Consider the following 21,748-nt stretch of genomic DNA (forward strand, 5'->3'; position numbering starts at 1 on the left):
AATTGCACATAACATGTAAACATTCACAGTGCAGGGAGGAAAAAGTATGTGAACCTTTGGACTTAATAACTGGTTGACCCTCCTTTGGCAGCAATAACCTCAACCAAACGTTTCCTGTAGTTGCAGATCAGACCTGCACAACGATCTGGAGTAATTTTGGACCACTCCTCTTCACAAAACTGTTTCAGTGTAGCAATATTCTTGGGATGTCTGGTGTGAATCGCTCTCTTAAGGTCATGCCACAGCTTTTTAATCGGGTTGAGGTCAGGACTCTGACTGGGCCACTCCAGAAGGTGTATTAAGTGCTGTTGCAGCCATTGTTTTGTTGAATTACTTGTATGCTTTGGGTCATTGTCCTGTTGCATCACCCATCCTCTGCAGAGCTTCAGTTGGCGGACAGATGGTCGTACGTTTTCCTGCAAAATGTCTTGATAAACTCTGGAATTCATTTTCCCATCAATGACAACAATCCGTCCAGGCCCTGAGGCAGCAAAGCAGCCCCAAACCATGATGCTCCCTCCTCCATGTTTTACAATGGGGATGAGGTTTTGATGTTGTTGTGCTGTGCCTTTGTTTCTCCACACATAGTGTTGTGTGTTTTTCCCAAACAACTCAATCTTGGTTTCATCTGTCCACAGTATATTTTGCCAGTAGTGCTGTGGAACATCCAGGTGCTCTTTTGCAAACTTCAAACGTGCTGCAATATTCTTTTTGGACAGCAATGGCTTCCTCCGTGGTGTACTCCCATGTACTCCATTCTTGTTTAATGTTTTCCTTATTGTAGATGTGTCAACATAAATGTTAGCATGTGCCAGAGATTTCTGTAGGTCTTTAGCTGACACTCTGGGATTCTTCTTTACCTCATGCAGCATTCTGCGCTGTGCTCTTGCAGTCATTTTTACAGGACGACCACGGCTAGGGAGAGTAGCAACAGTGCTAAACGTTCTCCATTTGTAGACAGTCTGTCTTACCGTGGACACATGAACATCAAGGCTTTTGGAGATACTTTTGTAACCCTTTCTAGCTTCATGCAAGTCAACAATTCTTGATCGTAGGTCTTCTGAGAGCTCTTTTCTGCAAGGCATGGTTCACATCAGACAGTGCTTCTTGAAACCAGTAAACCCAAAACAGGTGTGTGTTTTTTAAGGGCAGGACAGCTGTCAGCAACACATCCAATATCATCACACTGATTGGAGTCAAGGTTGGCTCACTCCTGGCTCCAATTAGCTCTGGGAGAAGTCATTAATCTAGGGCCTCACATACTTTTTCCTCCCTGCACTGTGAATGTTTACATGTTATGTGCAATTAAACCATGGCATCATCTAATGTTTGTGTAGTATTATGTTCAGCAGACTGTGTTCTTCTATTGTTGTGACTTAGATGACGTTCAGAGCACATTTTATGCCCAATTCATGCAAAACTCCATGTAATCCCAAGGGGTTCACATACTTTTTCTTGCAACTGTATATATATAGTGACCATTGTTGGTCAATGTAAATGCATCTTCCAAATTGGTGGACACTTTAAAGGCATCATTGAAGACAGCATTTATATCAGTGGTAAATGTATTGGTGGTCAGTGGAGAAGTTCCACATTATATACAGTTGTGGCCAAAATTATTCAACCCCCACTGAAATTGAGTGTTTTGGCCAGTTTGACATTGCTTTTGATCATTCAGTCATCTTGCTTACATTTACATTAAAGAGGCACTTGTAGGTCAGACAAATATAACATAACAGTTATAATGAAATAACCACAAATGTCTTTTCTGTGCTCACAGCATTATCAGTTTTATTCAACCCCCAAGTGACATTCAATCTTAGTACTTAGTACAGCATCCTTTTACAGTTATAACAGCTTTTAAACGTGAAGCATAGCTTGACACAAGTGTCTTGCAGCGATCTACGGGTATCTTCGCCCATTCTTCATGGGCAAAGGCCTCCAGTTCAGTCACATTCTTAGGCTTGCGCACTGCAACTGCTTTCTTTAAGTCCCACCAGAGGTTCTCAATCGGATTTAAGTCTGGTGACTGCGATGGCCACTCCAAAATGTTCCAGCCTTTCCTCTGCAACCATGCTCTAGTGGACTTGGAGGTATGCTTGGGATCATTGTCCTGTTGAAAGGTCCAACGTCTCCCAAGCCTCAGGTGTGTGACGGACTGCATCACGTTTCCATCCAATATCTCCTGGTACTGAAGAGAATTCATGGTACCTTGCACACGCTGAAGCTTCCCTGTACCTGCAGAAGCAAAACAGCCCCAAAGCATGATTGACCCTCCACCATGCTTCACAGTAGGCAAGGTGTTCTTTTCATCATAGGCCTTGTTCTTCCTCCTCCAAACATAGCGTTGATCCATGGGCCCAAACAGTTCTAATTTTGTTTCATCAGTCCACAGAACACTATCCCACAACTTTTGTGGTTTGTCCACATGGCTTTTGGCATACTGCAGTCGACTCTTCTTATTCTTTGGAGACAGCAAGGGGGTACGCCTGGGAGTTCTGGCACGGAGGCCTTCATTACGCAGTGTGCGTCTTATTGTCTGGGCTGAAACTTCTGTACCCACATCTGACAAATCTTTTCTCAGTTCCTCAGCAGTCACACGGGGACTTCTCTCCACTCTACGCTTCAGGTAGCGCACAGCAGTCGAAGTCAGCATCTTCTTTCTGCCACGACCAGGTAGCGTTTCAACAGTGCCCTTTGCCTTGAATTTGCGAATGATGCTTCCTAAGGTGTCTCTTGGTATGTTTAACATCTTTGCAATCTTCTTATAGCCATTGCCCTTCCTGTGAAGAGAAATCACCTCTTCTCTTGTCTTCCTGGACCATTCTCTTGCCTTCACCATGTTTGTAACCACACCAGTAAATGTCTAGAAGGAGCTGAGTATCACAGTCATTTTAAAGCTGCCTAATTGGTGCTTATTATGCTTGATTGCTGCTCGGTGACATCCACAGGTGTTTTCAATACCTGATGGAAAGCACCTGTATGAACCTCTGTTCTTCAGAGTGGTAGTCTTTAAGGGGTTGAATAATTGTGGCAATGAAGAAACCACATAAGAACCATTTACTACTGTATTACATAAACAATTGATGTCATTTTAGTTGCATTTGGGTAGTTACAACGTCCTTGTAGGATTTGATTCTGAATACAATTCCAAATGTACACTATAGTCCCTAAACCCCTTTACAGCATTGGGGGTTGAATAATTTTGGCCACAACTGTAGGTGTTTAGTGGAAGGAAAAATGTCCCTTACATCATTAGTCAGTGGAAATGATAGTGGAAGGGAAAATGTCCCCTTACATCATTAGGCAGTGGAAATTAATGTCCACCTCCATATGACAGCATATACAGTTTCCAGGAAAATGTTTGATAAGCATAAGTGCGGTTGACATGGTCAACTGACCGAGAGAGAAAAAAGGACATTGCACAGAATTGTGACCCAGGATCAGAAAACAACTACTACAAAAGTGACGGCAGAGCTCAATCTCAGTTTTCATGGGACTAAGATTCTCTAAGAGCTCTGCAGTATTTTTTTCATCTGAAAGTGGGTGGGATATATTAGGCAGCAAGTGAACATGTTGTCCCTGAGGTTGATGTGTTGAATGCTGATAACATTTGCAAACATACAGATTTGAACTACTTTGACAAGGACCAAATTTAATAACTAGGTGACTGGGCCAGAGCAACTTAAAAACTACAGCTCTTGTGGGATGTTTCCAGTCTGCAGTGGTCAGGACTTAATAAAAGTGGTCCAAAGAAAGAAAACCAGTGTCAGGGTCATGGACAGCCAAGGCTCATTGATGTATGTGGAGAGCGAAGGCTGGCTTGTGTAGTCTGGTCCAATAGAATAGTGTATGTGAATACTGTAGCTCACACTACTGACAAAGTTAATGCTGGTTCCGATAGAAGGGTGCCAGAACATACTGCGCATCTCAATTTGTTGCATATGGAACTGCAGAGTTGCAGACCAGTCAGGGTGCCCATGCTGACCCTGTCCACAGCTGAAAGTGCCTACAAAGAGCATATGAGCATCAGGACTGGACCACAGGGCTCTGGAAGAAAGTGTCTTTAAGGTATTAACTTGACTTCCAATTTTTCCAGAGCTCTATCCAATCAAGCATCTGTGGGATGTGCTGTAAAACAATTCTGATCCATGGAGAATTTAAAGTGAAAGTAAACCCACTTTTGTATCTTTTGCCTACAGGAAAGCTTATCTGCAGGTAAAATGAATATCTCCTAAACATGCACCATTTAGGACAAGGCTTGAAAAAGCCACTCGCCCGCTCGCCAAATGCGAGGAGAAATTCCTGTGTGGCAAGCAGCGAGCACAGATGATGGATGGAGCGGCTGCACCTGCGCTCCAAGCCTCATTGTGAAGCCGAGTTCTGGTTTCCAACTTCCGGTTTCCGGCTTCTTCGGCACCACCATTATACTGGCAGCGCCGCTGAGGGGACAGGTGCAGGAGAGGTCCGCTCTCCTCTGCTGAGAGGAGACACCCTCTCCACCGCAGCGGGGGACTCGAGGAGAGGCCCACTCTCCACCACCTTGGGGGACCTTGAAGTATTTTTAGGTATGGTCTGTGGAAATTTTGTTCAGTTTATGTATGGTTATTTGTACATTCTTTGTGTACGGTTAGAGGTCCATCCTCTACTACTACAGTTTTTATAAAGTTTAATCTTTTATTAAACACCCTATTGTACATGTTGTATAGCTTTTAGTAGTACCTGAAAACTTGCATAGTGCTTTCTCTTGATGTCTGTACTCAATACGGTAATAATAATATGCCACGTTATCCATAGATAGTAGAAAGGATGTGAAAATGTAAGCAACACCTTTTTGCTAGCTAACCTAATATACTTTAGTGCAAGCTTTTTAGAATACCGAGTTGTCTTCACCAGACATGGTGTCATACCTTTACACATCAGTGACATGAACATACACATAGTATTTGCAACAAATGGTCACCAAGGGATGCCTCTGGCAGTCTGCCAGGATTCAGTGACAATTGTCCAATGTCTATGGATAGACCTTACATCCAATTATTAAGACGTTGTGTCCTTTTTTAATACTTTAATGGCAGAAAATGTGTTATGTGACTTTCTAATATAATAACAGAGATGCTGTGAATACACATTACATGTTTACATAGGTTTCTAGGCTCAGTGTGGCCTCTTATCCACTATGAGACTTGATTATGTAAACCAGCTTTCTATTAAACTCTATTCTAAAGAAAAATTTAATTTCATAAGCTTTAAGGGGGCGTGGTTGGGGCAGGGCTGGGGGCAGGTCAGGGGTGGAGTTGGAGGCGGACCTGGGAAAGGTTGGGTGAGGCAACTGGTGGAGAGTAAGGTTTGTGCCTGGCTAGTAGGTCTAGACTTGAAATTTTAAGCCCCGATTTAGGAGATATTTGCTCTTTTTGACAGCTGGCACAAGCGCTCTGAAGGAACAGCATACCCACACATATTCCTTCAGAGCACTGTTCCATGGCCCAAGACGGCCCAGTGACATCATCACATTCAGCCAGTCAGACGGCCAGAGCTTGTGAACCCAGAAGGAGGACCGGGTAAAGATGGAAGCCTCTGCAGCGGTGATTTTAAGGTAAGTCCTTCATAATGTGCTAGTATGTGAAGTGTCCCAATACTTTCGGCAATATATTGTGTATATATATTTATATATATATATATGTGTGTGTAACTATGTTTTTGATTTGTTAGCTTGCAAAGGCTCTTCCTCAAGAAGCCACATAAGACTATTCATAGAAGGCATTAGCCTACCTAGCCTACTGTGTATTATTCCTTGGTATGTTTATCTTCCTTTAATATAATTCAGATAATTCTTCTTTTGGTCTATTTCTGGAGTCAGAAATAGATCCCGAGGCCTCTTTTCCACAGGTGAGATATACAATATTATATGGTGAATACTGTATGAGACATGACAGAACAATTCTGAAGTACAGGTTATTTCCTTAAGGCTTAAACTTCTTCAAAAGAAATGCTCTATAGCCTCAAAAAAGTCTGGTTTACTTGTGTTGGGGATTAATGCAACATTTACAGACTTAATGAGCACCTGTCCTCATATAAAGAGCTTTACACTAATTAAATGCATGTATTTTGACTAACATCAGACAGAAAAGATCTTCTAAGTATCTAAAAAGGTTACAGAAAACTTCAGTGGAAATAACAACTGTACAACTAATCTCTTATAACTAACCAACAGGACCTAACAACATCTAATAATAGGAATCTTACATTCTGAAAGCATATTTTTGCTTGAAGTGCATTGAAACACTACAAGTCTATTATTTATTTTTACAATTTATTTTTCTAAAAGCCATAGGTCCAGTGCCTGATAATGTAAAAGGTCCAGCTTCCCTGCTGAATACATACCTAAGGTTCCCTGTGAATTAGTTGATAATGTCATATGTTACATATGGAGGATATGTTAGAACCCCTTAAAATTACATAAGTACGTTAACTAGCAAGAGTGGTGGAAATTATTATTATCAGTATTATTATAGTTAGCTTATACAGGATTTACATAGTGCCAACCGTTTACACAGCGCTTTACAATATAAAGGGAGACAGTACATTTACAATACAGTTCAATACAGAAGGAATAGGAGGGCCCTAAGCATGGAGCTTACAATCTAAAGGGGAAATACTTAAAAGTGGATGAAAGGCCTATCTCTGTTCCCCAGTATCTAAAATCATGCTTTCCCCTAATGAGGGGCAATTTTTTGGCACAACATCAGCTCCAGGATAGTTTTAAGAAGCGTCTGCAAGCCTCAGGAGTCGTTTAACTCTTTCCCACTGGTTAAACGCATATATGTGGCACCGTGCACACTCCCAGAACAGCTACTAGCAGCTAACAAAAAGCTCCTGATCTCTACTTGCGTTCAGAAGATTTCTGATCCTGTGACCACTGTGAAAGCCAATTGCGGTGGTCACATCATCACAAACCCTGCCCCACCTCCCAGCATCTGAAACACCCTAAAGGGTTGGGAGGCGCCAAGGTGTTAAAGTAGTTGTGACATAATATGTTAAAGACACCTTATAATACAGTTATAACTATGCAGGTACCATTAATGTTTTTGCTTAGTTTCGGAAATGATCTTTCTTACCTTTTTTACAAGGTTAAAAAGTTCTGGCACGTGACCATGCATCTCTTTCTCCTAAAGTGGGAGGCGTGATTACAGGACACTGTGCAGACACACTGTGTGCTTTTATTCCATAGTATGTTCAGTCTGAGGCAAGATGCAGGCCTTGCATGGCCATGCAGGGGGCATGCCCAAGAGGCAGGCTGTGATTAAAAGGAGGGGTGTGTAGGATAGTTAGGCTGTGAATGGTTGTGGGGCATGGTGACTGAACAAACTGCCCAAAACAGGCATGCTGTGTGTCTGCACAGTGTCATGTACCTCTGAATGACCAGCCAAAGGATGACAACCGACTGCAGAGTTCAGCTGTGCTTTGTGTGGTTAGTTTAGAAGAAGGAAGAAAGGGGACTGGCAAAATCAACCAGATACTTTAGATGAAAGAAGTAAATAAAAATGATAGAGTCTATGATTTATAAAATACACATATATAGACACACATAGGAAACAAATTAGGGTAACGCTTTAAAGACCATCACATCCTAAAAAACCCATAAAATTAAAATTACTTTCATTATGCCTTCACCATTGACTCCAATGCATTTTGCAGCAACTGCACATTTCTCAGTTTCATTCTGCCTATTACTGAGCTTATGGTACAACTCTGGCCCTAATACAAGAATGCTTGCCATGAGGTGTTTATTTGCTAGAAAAGGCTTTTGTTACAATATGCCAGACATTGGTGTATATAGCAAGTGTTACAAATGAGGTGACTCTAATAAGCCCCTGTTCACACTTTGCCTCAGAGCACAGAACAGTCTAGATGTAATGAATTTAATAGGAACATACCTTGAAATATGTATGGGAACAAAGGTACCAATAGAGATTAAATGATTGCTATTTTGACCATGTAATGTCAAAATATATCTCCTTCCTGTGTGGTACTGTTGACATAGATCCCTGTGAACCACTGGAGAAATAGCGATTGAACAGGTAAGAAAACCCTGTCTAAATACTACAGTTTTTTTCCCTGACAAACTTGTTCTATAGTGTCTGCAGGTACCTAAAGCTGGATTACAGCATCCCCTACAGTTTTCCCATGCTTGTAGCAAGTACTCTCCTATGTTGAAACTGATTACACTCAATTCCCTGCAAACTTGCAACTACACATTATAAATCTTTGAACCTAGCAGCTACCTTAAGCCCAATTTCATTTACTGTCAAGTGATTATTAACCAACTCCCCCACCTCCTGATCTGATTTCCCTGGCCACCCCTCACAGTTATCAGCTTTCTGCCATAAATCATTTTCCTGAGCTTTACACTGTATCGAAGAACACATCCACGGCATCCTTATAGACATGCATGCTCAAGCAACTAATCATCAGATTGCACAGCTAAGGTCTGCAGAACCCAGTGGCCAGCAGCGAGGAGCATGCACATCTAAAAGGATGGCATGGATGTATTCTTTCACATAATGTTTTTGAAACAAGTTCCAAGGCAGGGTTTTGGGATGTTTACAGCAGCCTTTCAGCCCCTCCTAGCAAACTCAAAGCAAAGAACAGCATACAGTGATGACACCACTGAGTCACAAAGAGATATTTCTTAAAAACAAAATGATTGATTGAAAAAAACCAAGTGCCCCTCTTAGCTAAGCCTAACATTCACTCTTAGGGATGTGCCGACAGACACAGGTGGCTGTGGGTGGATGGATCATGTTTCTCCGCACTACCCTCTAGAGTCTATTGGAAATGAATGAATCCTGCTTTCAATGTTAATTGCAGTTATATGTTAACCCTCCAAATGAGTTGTGTGTATAAGGAGTTATAAATTTAAATTAATGATGCCCACCATAAAAACAGTGAGAAAGGTAGAGGGAAGCATTAAAAGCTGCAAGAACATTTCATGTTTTCTCACCAATCCCAAACTGAACCATATCCTAAAATGGAAATACATACTGCCTTCTTATCATCTTTGAATACAGAAGCTGTGTAGCACCCATCTAGTTGGGTGTTAGGATTTGTATAGCTACAGTAGGATAAGTATAGCTGCATTTCTCTGCTTAACAGAGAGGCTGTTAGGTAAATTCAGTTTCGGTATTCTGCTTAACAGAGTGCTGTAATTGATTAGTCAGGTCTGCTCATGATGCTCTGATGCTGTTTAAGTTTGTTTTGAGCTCCACCTGCCTTCAGGAAGCCATGATAGCCTTCCCGAACATAGGTAGGGGCTCGGCAAATGAACAGCATGGTCATTTGCAGGGGAGGGTGACCCCACTGCATGCTGGGAGTTTTCTTTATGTTCTGTCAGCAAATGGGTTCAGTGACTTTCCTGGAGAGGATTGCACTAGCCAGGTTGGAAGCAGACTGCCTCGCCTGTCGTTTGCTGCAATGCTGCCTCAGGGGGGCGATCTGAGGGCCTGAAGTTAGAAAGAGTGACCCTAGTTCAGATGTCTGCCAAAGATCTGTCTGGTATCACTGGAGTGTTTTGCTTGGAAGATTGGAAGGAACCAACCATTCTGTTCTTGGGTCTTGTGACTACAGACACTGAGGGGTCTTAGGGACTCTGTGTACTTTGCTACCCCTCTGGTGCTTAATAGTCAGTGTGGTTCTGAGAAAAGGGAACACTGGCAAGTGTTCTGAAGACTTTGTCCAACTGTTGCTACTGCATAGAACTTTGCTCAGCTACGTTACCTTTTGGCTCTCGCAGTCTGTCGTAACTGGTAACTGGCTTGTACCTGAGTAGCTCAGCCTTGTTTCTACTACTATATCTAAAGAGACTTTGATCACTCCTTGAATACTTCATGCTACAATCCAAAGAGATTGCTTCCAGCCAGGACTTCAATAAAGCTTCTGTAAGAAATCAGTTAGATGTCTTCAGATGTGAATAGTTCTAATTTTGGAGCATCCTATTACATTCTCAATCCCTGTCCCCAGTTCCACAATAAAACTCCAAAAACAGCATCCCCTAGACTGGTCACTGAAGACAACGTGCGGAAGTGTCTGTGTACCTGGCTGTGAAAAATATGTTGTGACTGGCTGCAGGGCAAAGCAAGCGGAGACCTGGGGAAAAACACAAGTGACTCCTGCAGAGGTAGAGCTACAGGTGTCTTAAATTATTGGAGATATTGCAACCATTGCACATAGCAAGGTACATAAGCATCTGACACTACCAGGAGTGTTGAAAGCTGAAATGATTGATGAAGGCTCCAGTGCTGGAACCCTATGCACTGCAATATTTAAATGCTTGTTAAATTTTAGAGGAAAGGTGGGAGAGTGTTACTTTAGGTTTTTCTTTGACTGTGACAGGGTCGTGGTAAAGTTCTTTCATATTTTTAAAGCTTAACTATGTGACAAAAAAAATTACCCTTGTAATGAAGGAAAAAGTGAGTTTAATTGTCTTTAATGTCCTTTCTAGATAAAAACAAGCATTTACCCCTTACAGTTTGGGGGGGGGGGACCCAGTACAAGGTTCAATTGTTATTTTAACCAAAGTTTAGCTTTAAAGCATGGGCTTTAAAACAATCCCTCATTCACCTTTGTAGCTGCAGGCACTGTGGAAGATTTAATCCTCAAGGACTACAATAGAAATACTTAAAGTGGTTTTAGAGGTAGAAAGTTTTTTTTACCTAAATGCATTCTCTGCATTATGGTAAAAAACCTTCTGTGTACAGCTCCCCAGCCCCCCATTATATTTTCCTGAGTTCAATCTCAATCCAGTGCTGTGCCCGAGAGCTCTCCTCATAGGCTCAGAGACACCAGCAGGAGCCCGCACGAGTGCCCCCATAACAAACGACTGCTTGTTAGTTAGGAAGACTGGTGGGGACCTCAGAAGAGAAGGATCAAAACCACTTCACAGAGCAGGTAAGTATAACATATTTGTCATTTTAAAAAAAACAATACATTTACAATCACTTTAAAGTGATACTAAACCCTGTTTTTTATTTTAGAAGAGGAGGTCCAGACTCCCCTAATATGTATTTTTCTTGTCCTTTAAAATGCCCCTTTTCTTTCTATCTTGGGAGGTCTCAAAGCCACTGCCCCTTCTCCCTGTTTTTAATTGTCTCCTTTGGCTAGATTGGTGCTAAGGAGATACATGTGCCTGTGCACTGCCTTTTGAGGCCTTCACCAACCTGTCAGTATCCATTGACACACTCAGCATTCAGCAAGTTACAGTATGTCCCTGCTCCCTCCTCCTCCCTCCTTCCAGCAATTTGTCTGATGGCAGGAGACGCCTATCAGTGCCCTCAGCTCAGTGCCTACTGCACAAGTAAGTTTGGAGACAGATGCAAAGACAGCATGTAAGTGTTTGGGGACAGCAAAAGCTAGCAAATGTACTGGGGCATTATTTTAAACTGTGAATTAATATAAGTGATACTAAACATACAATGTTTAATTGCCATCATCCCTTCTATTAATTATTATTAATTATTATTAAGTATTAGGATCAGGCCACTGTATATAATTTTATATATAGAAAATAATCTAGGTAACTTATTTAATCATTACTGTTCAGAGGTCACATGATGTTTCCCAGTTCTTTTCTGTCATCAGGGAAAGTTCTGAAGGAAGAGTTTCTAGTACTCTGCTGATTTCTGAATCTGTGTCTGCACAACTGGAGCTGTGCTGGTCACATGACATTAAAAAATAAGCTTTCAGCATAGTGAAATACAATACATAATTAAAAGTAAAAAAGTGTTTTAAATCTTCATAGAAATCAATATTTCAAAGCAAATATTATTATTATTATTATTTATTTATTTGTTTATTTTTATGCAGTACCATGGTGTAGGTGGAGTTTAAGTTGACTGGCAATAGCTTTAACTTTGTTCACACTGTAAAGAGTTCTGGAGGAGGTTCTGCCAATCACAGGCTGTATTACACCCCTTTAGACTTTATCTATGGTGTATTCGTGCTGGGACTAACAGGGAAATTAATCCTTCATCAATCACCATCTTATATCGTGGCCAGATTGCTTATAGCAATAGGATGACATGGAGGAGGGAGGGGAGTGTCATTTACTACTGTGTATATGTCCACATATGTGACTCTCTAGTTACATGGGCTGCACAGACAAAAAAAAGAGCATATGAACAGCTTAGAAGGGAATTGAAACTGGACCATGCTCAGTAGATATCAGCAGCTGGTTTACATAATCTCAGGCTGCATCACAGACAAGGAAGAACGGACAGTGAACAGCAGGATCAGCCAGGATTTTTGCAGTCTACAGAAGACACATGCTCTAGTGGATAAGTGAATATGAACACAATGTAATATAGCAAGTATTGACAGTTTGTGATAAATTGGGATAATTACACTTTTTATAGTCAGTCTTTCAATAGCTTACAGCACCAGCTATTTGTTTACATTTTTCTGCAGCTAGAAGAAGCTGCAATTTTATTGTCTCGCTTGGAAATGTTGAGGATGAATTGTACCACAGTAACCTACAGAAGTCAATAGAGGCTTGTTTAAAGCTTATTTGCTTGCTAAGAATATGTTAATATTGAATATTCAAATCAACCACTGCAAGATTTCAAGAATAAGGTAGGCTGACAGAATACAATGTTTTTGGTTTGGGCAATCATTCAGAAGATGAACATGCAGGGCTCTTTTGCAAATAAGAAATGTAAAAGTGTGTAGATACATATTATTAACATGTAAAAGTCAACAGTTATTTTGAATAGTCATTCCCTAGCTGTCTCTGCCTAACTGTCAAAAGACATCTATAACTCAATACATTTTATACATACAGGTACAGTAGGTTGTTTGGCTTTTATTCTAACATTCACATTACAGAATCAGATGTAACAAACCTTAACATTTTGACAACTGGTCCCATTTGTCCAGCTGGTGCAGGAATGGTGCATTGGAAATGAGCTACTTTACTTTGCGTTTGCTACAGGAACTGTGCTTGAAACTATTTTCCAAGACAGAATAGAAGCTTATCACCTAGGCAACATCTCTGCCACTTTCAGGCTTTTTGCCACAATTAGTGAAAGGTCTATTTAAACCCCAAATCTCAGCAAAGGTTTTTTCATTAAATAGTCCCTCAGCAGCTCTGAATGAAGTATAGTACTTACCTCCACTCAAACGCCATTTCCTGCAATAGTTCCTTTAGATATTTTCAGTCTTCTGGATTGAATGACACCACAGCATCCTGCACTCACATACAATAAAGCTGAAAATGGCACTGATGTCTAATGCCATTAGTGAGCTGTCAGCACAGCTCTCTTCATTACTGAGGATCACCCAGCACCGGAGGAGGGAGAGTTGGGGGGGGGGGTGCTCTGTATAATAACTGCTATAATACACAATAGCTTCCTGCTATTAAGCTGTTAAGGATGCCAGTGAGTGCAGACACCTTGATTCCCAGCCATGTAAGCAACTAAGCCTGAGATAGTTAAAAAATGGTCTAGGGGTTCCCCTCGATTAACACCAGGCCCCTCAGGTCTGGTATGAATTTTAACAGCATAAGCACCCCCCCAACCTCTGGGTCTGGTATCGATTTTAAGGGGGACCCCCATGCAAAAATCAAGAAAAAGAAAGTGTAAGGTCCCCTCAAAATGTCATACCAGCATACTAGCATGCAGCCTGGAAGGCCAGAAAATAGGGGGCGATCATGCAGTCCCCTCTTGAACCATATTGCCCTCAACAGATACTTCCCTTCCCTATGTAAATGAATACGGGGTACTTTAGCACCCATACTCAGGCAAAAAAAAACACAATTTTTTACAAGACCTTTAATAAAAAAAAGTCCCATGATGTACATTCACTATCAATCACCATGCCCAGCAGTGCCAAAACAGCTGCACAATGCCACACATCCAATTCCATTAATTGACAGTTTGGGGGATGACAGTTGATATATACAAAGGGGTGGGGTCTCCTAGATGGTATCATTGACCATATATGATCAAGATGATAAAATATAGCATCTGGCTGGATGCTGTGGGTCCCAACTTCTCCTTTGTTATGATTTCTTCTCCTCTTCTAGGTTTTATAATTCAGCCCAAGTGACTTCAATTTTGGCAATGCAGATTTCCTGTGCTTTTGGTTAACTTGTCTGTGAAAGGAAGTCATCAAATAACAGCCTGCAGGTGTTTGGCTGTCACTTTCTTTTTATGCCCTGACATACACTTTAAACAGGAACAAAATTCCACACTCCAAAGCAAAGCTATAGAATATTAAAATCACCAGTCATTTTACAGCATATAATGTCAGTTTATGTATGCTTGGTATTTCTTTCAATCCTGTGTTGCAGCAATGTATGCACACTAAAGGTTGTACATTAAAATACAACTCCCAACAATCAAGGGCAAGTGTTTTGGGGTAAATACTGCATTGGATGAGGCTGTTAAATGAGTTAGGCTTCATTTCCTGCAACAGGCTTAAAAAATATAAGAAAAAATATATTTTGAAATTTCTAAACTGCATCTCAATTCAATTAAAAAAGATCTTTAAATTTTTAAGACCAAATTTTGTGTTTGGTCTGGAGGTCTCCATCAACTACTTTCTGCTCTGCCTATAGTCAAATGACAGCTGGGTGGGAAATTCACCGTTCTGGGTGGATGTCACATATAACATCCTCCCGGAATGCACTTTGCATGCCCCACAGGCTGCGCTGCAGTGAGACCTGGACAAAGCGGATGACCGATCAGTGTACTGGCTGCTGCCAGTACCATGTGATCGCTGTGACCAATCAAAGCAGGTCACATGACAATTGTACACAATGGATGGCATTCATTTATGCCATCCATTGTGTACTATTGTGTTGATCTCTGTGATTTGTCACAGCTATCATATTGTACAGACAGGGCCAATTACAGCCCAGCTGTGCCATGTGATTAGCTGTGACCAATCACAGCTAACCACAGTAGTAGTAGTAAACACTGAATGAATCAATTTAATTTTGTAAAAATGGTTGCTTGTACCACTGAAATTCACTGGTATAAACAATCATTATCATAATTATAATTTTAAAAAATCCTGATCACTTCCCCAGAGTAGTACAATGGTAGTATGGTAACATTATATTGCTTTGGTCACTGTGTGTTAAAAAAACCCACAAAAAACAAAAATAAAATAAAAAGGGAAAAAAATGTAAAACAATCATTAAAATAGTTTTTGTTTTTACATACTGTCAACAGTGTCTCTGATCACTGCCAAAAAAAAAAAAAATTTAAAAAAATTACATTTTTCAAAAAATGTTGACAAAAATTAACTTTAAAAACTCCCAATGCCTCTTACTAAATACCTTGGACTTTATGCTTTCCAAAAAGGGGTCATTTGTACTGTCCTGGCATTTTTGGGCCTCAAGAAATGAGATTTTCAGATATATATAAACCACAGCTTGTGGACTCTATAACTTTCCTACAGACTAAATAATAAACACTGATTTGGGTTATTTTCAGCAAATAAATGTAGCAGAATACAGTTTGGACTACATTTTTGGAGAAAGATTATTTATAATCTATATAATCTATATAATTTTATAACAGAAACAAGGAAAAATTTGTTTTTTTTTTCATTTCAAATTTTTTATTTTTTCTAACTGCCTCCTGCCCGCCATATAGTACAATGATGGACGCAAGGCGGTTCTCTCGTTCTGGGAGGACGTCATATGACGTCCTCCCATTCTAACCGCACATGCACTGCTCCAGGAGCACGCAGTGCGGCGATCAGCGGTGCGCTGTGTCCCTCAAACACAGCGGATTACCGATCAACGGAAAGAGCCGAAGATGTCGGCTTGGTCATGTGATCAGCTGTGTCCAATCACAGCTGATCGCATGTAAATAGGGAAATGCTGGTTATCGGCATTTCTCTCCTCACGAGTTGTCACACTGACAGCTCGAGAGGAGGGGAGAGCAGGTAGTCGGCATTACTCAGAGGGGACATGTACACTGATCATCAAGGCCCTGATGATCACTGTGCCCTGATGATCTGTGTAGCCCCAGCAATGCCACCTGTCAGTGTCCATCAGTGCCAGCTGTCAGTGCTCATCAATGCCACCTGCCAGTGCCCATCAGTGCCACATCAATGCCATATTTCAGTGCCTACCAGTTCACATCAATGCCACATATCAGTGCCCATCTGAGCTGCCTTTCAGTGTCACCCATCAGTGCCAGTCAGTGCCACCTATCAATGCCAGTCAGCGCCACCTATCAGTGCTGCCAATCAGTTCCACCTATCAGTGCCAATCAGTTCCACCTATCAGTGCCCGTCAGTGCTGCCTATCAGTGCCGCCTAACAGTGCCAGTCAGTGCACCTAACAGTGCCAGTCAGTGCCGCCTATCAGTGCCAGTCAGTGCCGCCTATCAATGCCGCCTATCAGTGCCATATATGAGTGATGCCTTTCAGTGCCCATCAGTGATGCCTGTCAATGCCCATCAGTGTCAGCTACCAGTGCCTCCTCACCAGTGCCCATCAGTGCCACGTATCAATGTCCATCAGTACAGCCTATAAGTGCCCATCACTGCAGCCTCATTAGCGCACATCAGTGAAGGAGAAAAATCACTTATTTACAAAATGTTATAACAAAAACTAAGAAAAAATGTTTTTTTTTCAAAATTTTCAGTGTTTTTTGGTTTGTTTAAGAAAAAATAAAAAACCCAGAGGTGAATAAATACCACCAAAATTAAGCTCTATCTGTCACAAATAAAATGATAAAATTTCATATGGGTATAGTGTTGCATGACCACGCAATTGTCATTCAAAGTGCAACAGCGCTGAAAGCTGAAATTGGCCTGGGCAGGAAGGCGGTATAAGTGCCCTGTAGGCTAGTGGTTAATTTATTTAGCAAAAGAAAAGAGGTGAATAAATACCACTAAATGAAAGTTCTATTTGTGAGAAAAAAATTATTCAAATGTAATATGGGTACAGCATTGCATGACCTCGCAGTTGTCATTCAAAGTGCAACAGCACTGAAAGCTGAAAATTGGCATGGGCAGGAAGGGGGTGAAAGTATTGAAGAGGTTAATAAATGTGCAAAAAAAATTCTGTTCATTCTCTTTAGATTTTTAAAACTACATTTTGTGTTTGGCCTGGAGGTCTACATTAAAAAATGTGCAAAAAAGTCTCCATTAATAAATGTGCACTAGCATAATAAATTTGTGTCATGTGATCATCTACATTCTTTATTTCCACAGTGTAGCATTCCAAATATGTAAAGACGGCGTATACTGCCTGCAGTTCCCTTGTGTTAATATGATACAAAACATTGCAGAGCACGGGGAATATCGTAAATAGCACAGTAGCAAATTACAGGGATAACAATATCTTCTGAAACCAAAGTAGAGCTAATTTCTTCTTAATCTCTGCTTTTGTTAATGGACAGCTGTCAACAAAGCGGCTTCTCTACCCCAGCCTGCTAGTCTCAGTGGCTCCAATTTTCCCTCAAAGGTCTCATTTCTACTTACCTACAGCTATCACAGTCTAAGAAGTGAAACTTCAAGTGAGAAAGTGAAAAGTCCTGTCATTTTAAGATGAATAATAGTTTGTAATGGTGATAATAACATGTTTGTGTCCTTTGCAGCCAGGTAAAGACATGCCTACCTTTAAATCTCCTTGGGCAGTTTCTGTCAATCATATTCTCACCTTGCCATTAACCCATCCCTAGCATTTGTATGCTGAAAACTTTTTGAGACAATCACCTTTCTTTAAATTAAAAGAAAATTGGCTATTGTAAAACATTTTGTTAAATTAAATTGAAACTGTAGTTTTAAATGGATGGTGTTAATTTGCTAAAATTAAATTAGTCCTTGTATAGCTTTGCATTTTTCTGTCTTTTTCCTGTAATGGGAGAGAAGATAAAATGTAATTGGAATTGTAACACCTCCCCAATATTGTGTCTATTTTTTCTCACTAATCATATTTGGGGATAAAATAGGAAATTTCACAAATGTAGAAAACAAATCCATAATGATCAATTTTCCAAGAAAATAAAAGATAAAGCCTAGTTGACTGCTTTTTTCCAGTTGTGTGTGCAAATAAGCTCCTTAAGAAAAGTCTCTCTAGTACATCAAAATATATATTTTAGCATAGTCAAAAGATTCAACTTGGTATTTCATAAAAGATGAAGTGAAAACTTTTTAGATGTTCTCAGCTCTGAGGAATGTAAGAGACATAGGGGGTAATATATATAAAAAGTGGAATAACACTAAATGTTCTTGTTGTTCACAGCAACCAAGTGGAATCTTGATTATTTTTAATAGACAACAAGTAGCTGTTGCTGCAGGAAACCCTAGGAAACCCGCATTCTGGTGTGAGCAAGCCCTAGATCAGTGTTTTTCAACCTTTTTTGTGCAAAGGCACACTTTTTTCATGAAAAAAAATCACGAGGCACACCACCATTAGAAAATGTTAAAAAAATTTACCTCTGTGTCTATATTGACTATATATAAAGTAATTCTCTTGAATAGGAATCAAACACAAAGAAATTATTTTATAATTACTTTATTATGAAATAATAAAGTATTTTATAATTGTTCATATTTCTGTTTACTTACTCAGTGCGAAACCTGGGCCTGTTTGGCTGAACACAAAGCTGATATTCTGGCAGAAATCGAAGAAAGACACACACGTAGCTCTTCGTCAACAGCTCTCAGTCTCTCTCTGTCTTTAGTTTTTATAGCAATCAGGCTTGAAAAGCTCATCTCACACAGATATGTAGTGGAAAATGGGAGCAATGTCAAAATAGCTTTGTTTGCCAGAACGGGGAACTCCTTGGCAGTATCCAACCAAAAACTGCCCAAAGGTAGATCAGCAAATCTTAGCTTGAAACCACAATTTTGTCTCAGTTCAGTTAGTTCCTCCTGCTCCTGTAAAGTCATGTCCTTTCCACCAACTGATGCTGAGCTATAAGGGTCCCTAACCCAGTCAAGGCATTCAATGGAGACTGAAGAGAAATAAAATGACAACTTCTCCTCGAGAGTTTTTAAATGTTTAACTATTATCTCACCCAGTGCAGCAGTGTGAACACCTTGCCATTGCTTGGTGAGTGTGAACATTTCAAGATTGCCACTTTCCACGTGTTGATGCCAGAGTTGCACCTTTGAACGGAATCCATTTATTTTATCTGTACTTGTAAGCAGATTTTCATTTCGGCCTTGCATTCGTGTGTTCAGCTCATTCAGATGATGAAAAATATCTGCCAGGTATGCCAGCCTTGCACACCACTTATCACTTGCAAGCAGCTTTGCGTAATCTGACCTCTCATTTGTCAGAAACACTTTAAGTTCCTCCCGCAGCTCATACACACGAACCAAGACCTTGCCACGCGACAACCACCGGACCTCCGTATGAAACAGCAAGGTTTTATGCTTCGCTCCCATCTCCTCACACAAAGCTGCAAACATGCGACTTTTCACGGGTCGTGACTTTACAAAGTTTACCATGCGCACAACATCATCCAACACAGGAACTAGGTCTGCTGGTAAAGTCTTGGCTACGAGGGCCTCACGGTTTTAAAAACAATGCGTAACAATCACATCTGGATTTCTTTCCTTCACTCTGCTTACAAAGCCTTTGGTGCGCCCGACCATGGTTGCAGCTCCATCGGTGCAGACACTTGTGCAGTTTTCCCACTTAAGTCCTCCATGTTCAAGGTATTCTGATGTGACCTGAAAAATTTCTTCTCCTGTTGTTTTTTCTGGCAATGCCTTGCAAAAAAAGAAGTTTTCTCTAATTGCATCACCATCCACAAAACGCACATTGGCCAAGAGTTGAGCATGTCCACTGATCTCAGTAGACTCGTCAAGTTGCAATGCAAATTTCTCACTGATACGGATCTTTTCCAAAACCACACTTTCTATGTCTGCAGACATGTCATTAATACGTCTGGAAATTGTGTTGTCTGAGAGAGGGACTTTGTCTATTTCCTTAGCTGCTTCAGGTCCGAGCATCTCCTCCACAATAGCTTTGCAGGCGGGAAGTATTAATGTCTCTGCTCTTCTGCGCATCGGCGATCTACTGCGATGTCTTCTCCTGTCAGTGTAACAGTGACACCGGAGCTATTTATAGTCCGTAACATGTGGCCTCGGCTCACAAATAGACCAATCATTAGATTCTAATGATTGGTCTATTTGTGAGCCGAGGCCACATGTTACGGATGAAATTGGAATTTTTCCCATGGCACACCAGACAATATCTCACGGCACACTAGTGTGCCGCGGCACAGTGGTTGAAAAACGCTGCCCTAGATCATATCTAATTGTTCACAGCACTTTTGAAAAATGTGTGAAAAATGCACCAAAAACACACCATCCATTATAGTCAATGGAAGGTCACTTAAAAAGCCCCAAAAAATGCACTAAATGCATTTTGAAGTGCATTATGTGAGTCATATGTTAATTTTTCCTAGTTGACCAGGGAAGAAATTGCATGAAAAATGCGTGCAAAACACACTATGCTTTCTGTTTAATTTTAAAGCAATGCATTAAACACTTGCTAAAAGTGTGTTATGTAATTTAAAAAAAAAGCATATTGTGTTTTACAACTCATATTTTACAATCATATTGTGTTAGCAGGTCCTAACACTATCCTTTTTAGATAGTGCTGCTGTCCAAGGATGTCTCCATTGCTCCTCCATAGAGGAGCTGCCCTATGAAAGGTAGTGTGTTACTGGCCAGATCAACAGGTGAAAATAAAAAAATAACTAAAAACTTAAAAAATATATACATAGGGGTTGTGCAAAATTAAGGAAAAGGCAGGTAAAAGAACGCAATAATGTTGGACCATCTTTGGCATCCAAATGGGCTGAATTCTCCTGGATATTGACAAATATGGGTCTTGGATGGTGGATAAAGGGATATGATACCAATCTTCTTGCAAAAATCATTCCTGCTCTAGCAGAAATGCCAGAGGCGAAAAATGAGCCTGAACCTTGTTCTGCAAAATTAACCATAGTGGCTCTAAGATATTGAGGTCTGGCGACTGCGGCACCCTGGAAAGCAAGATTTGACAACACCATCTGTGTGAATTGGAGCATTGTCTTCTTGGGAAATGGCACTGTGTTTGGGAAACAATGTTTGCACCATGGGGGGCACATGGTCAGATAAATTTCTACATAGTCCCTGGCAGTGACTCTACAAGGTGATGATGGGGCCTGCAGAATGCCAAGATATGACTGCCCAAACCATGATTGTGCAGCCACCATGCTTTACCATTGGCACAAGACAGGCCTGGTTGTAAGTCACATATAAACCGGTCAGGAGGTTGGGAACAGTGTGAAGCTCAATTCATCACACCATATTACACTCTTCCATTGATCGATAGTCCATGATTTATGGGTGTTGCACCAATCTCTCCTCTTCTGAGCATTAATATCTCTCACTAATGGCTTGGCAATTGCATCTCGCCCGTGAATGTTCCCTCCGTACATCTTTTGTGGACACAGGCTTTGGAAGACTGAGTTTGAGCACTGCAGTCACTTTTGCAGCAGTTGTTTTTCTATTCCGGGTCGCAATCCTGCACAATGTCCATTTGTCTCGTTTGGTCAATTGACCACGTCAGCAGTGCTTATGCATATCAGGCGACGTTTTCCCGGAAACTGTATATGCCGTCATAACTTTTGATACTGTTCCTCACAACACGGCAAATAAATTGGCAACTTCAGTCACAGAGGCACCAGCTAAGTGGGCATCAACAATTTGCCCTCTTTGAAGCTCAG

General features: G+C 40.8%; 1 protein-coding gene across 1 annotated transcript; it reads right to left on the bottom strand.

Annotated features, from left to right (window-relative positions):
• Positions 1–18,587: 18,587 nt before the first annotated feature.
• Positions 18,588–19,475, bottom strand: LOC149451912 (protein ZBED8L-like). Its single transcript, XM_089689989.1, has one exon. The coding sequence runs from the start codon at positions 19,473–19,475 to the stop codon at positions 18,588–18,590; it is 888 nt and encodes a 295-aa protein (XP_089546115.1).
• Between the last annotated feature and the right edge of the window lie 2,273 nt (positions 19,476–21,748).

Source organism: Staurois parvus, unplaced genomic scaffold, assembly GCF_062004578.1.
Source record: "Staurois parvus isolate SC_StPar_1 unplaced genomic scaffold, SC_StPar_1.0 ptg000508l, whole genome shotgun sequence".
Classification (NCBI taxonomy): Eukaryota; Metazoa; Chordata; class Amphibia; order Anura; family Ranidae; genus Staurois; species Staurois parvus.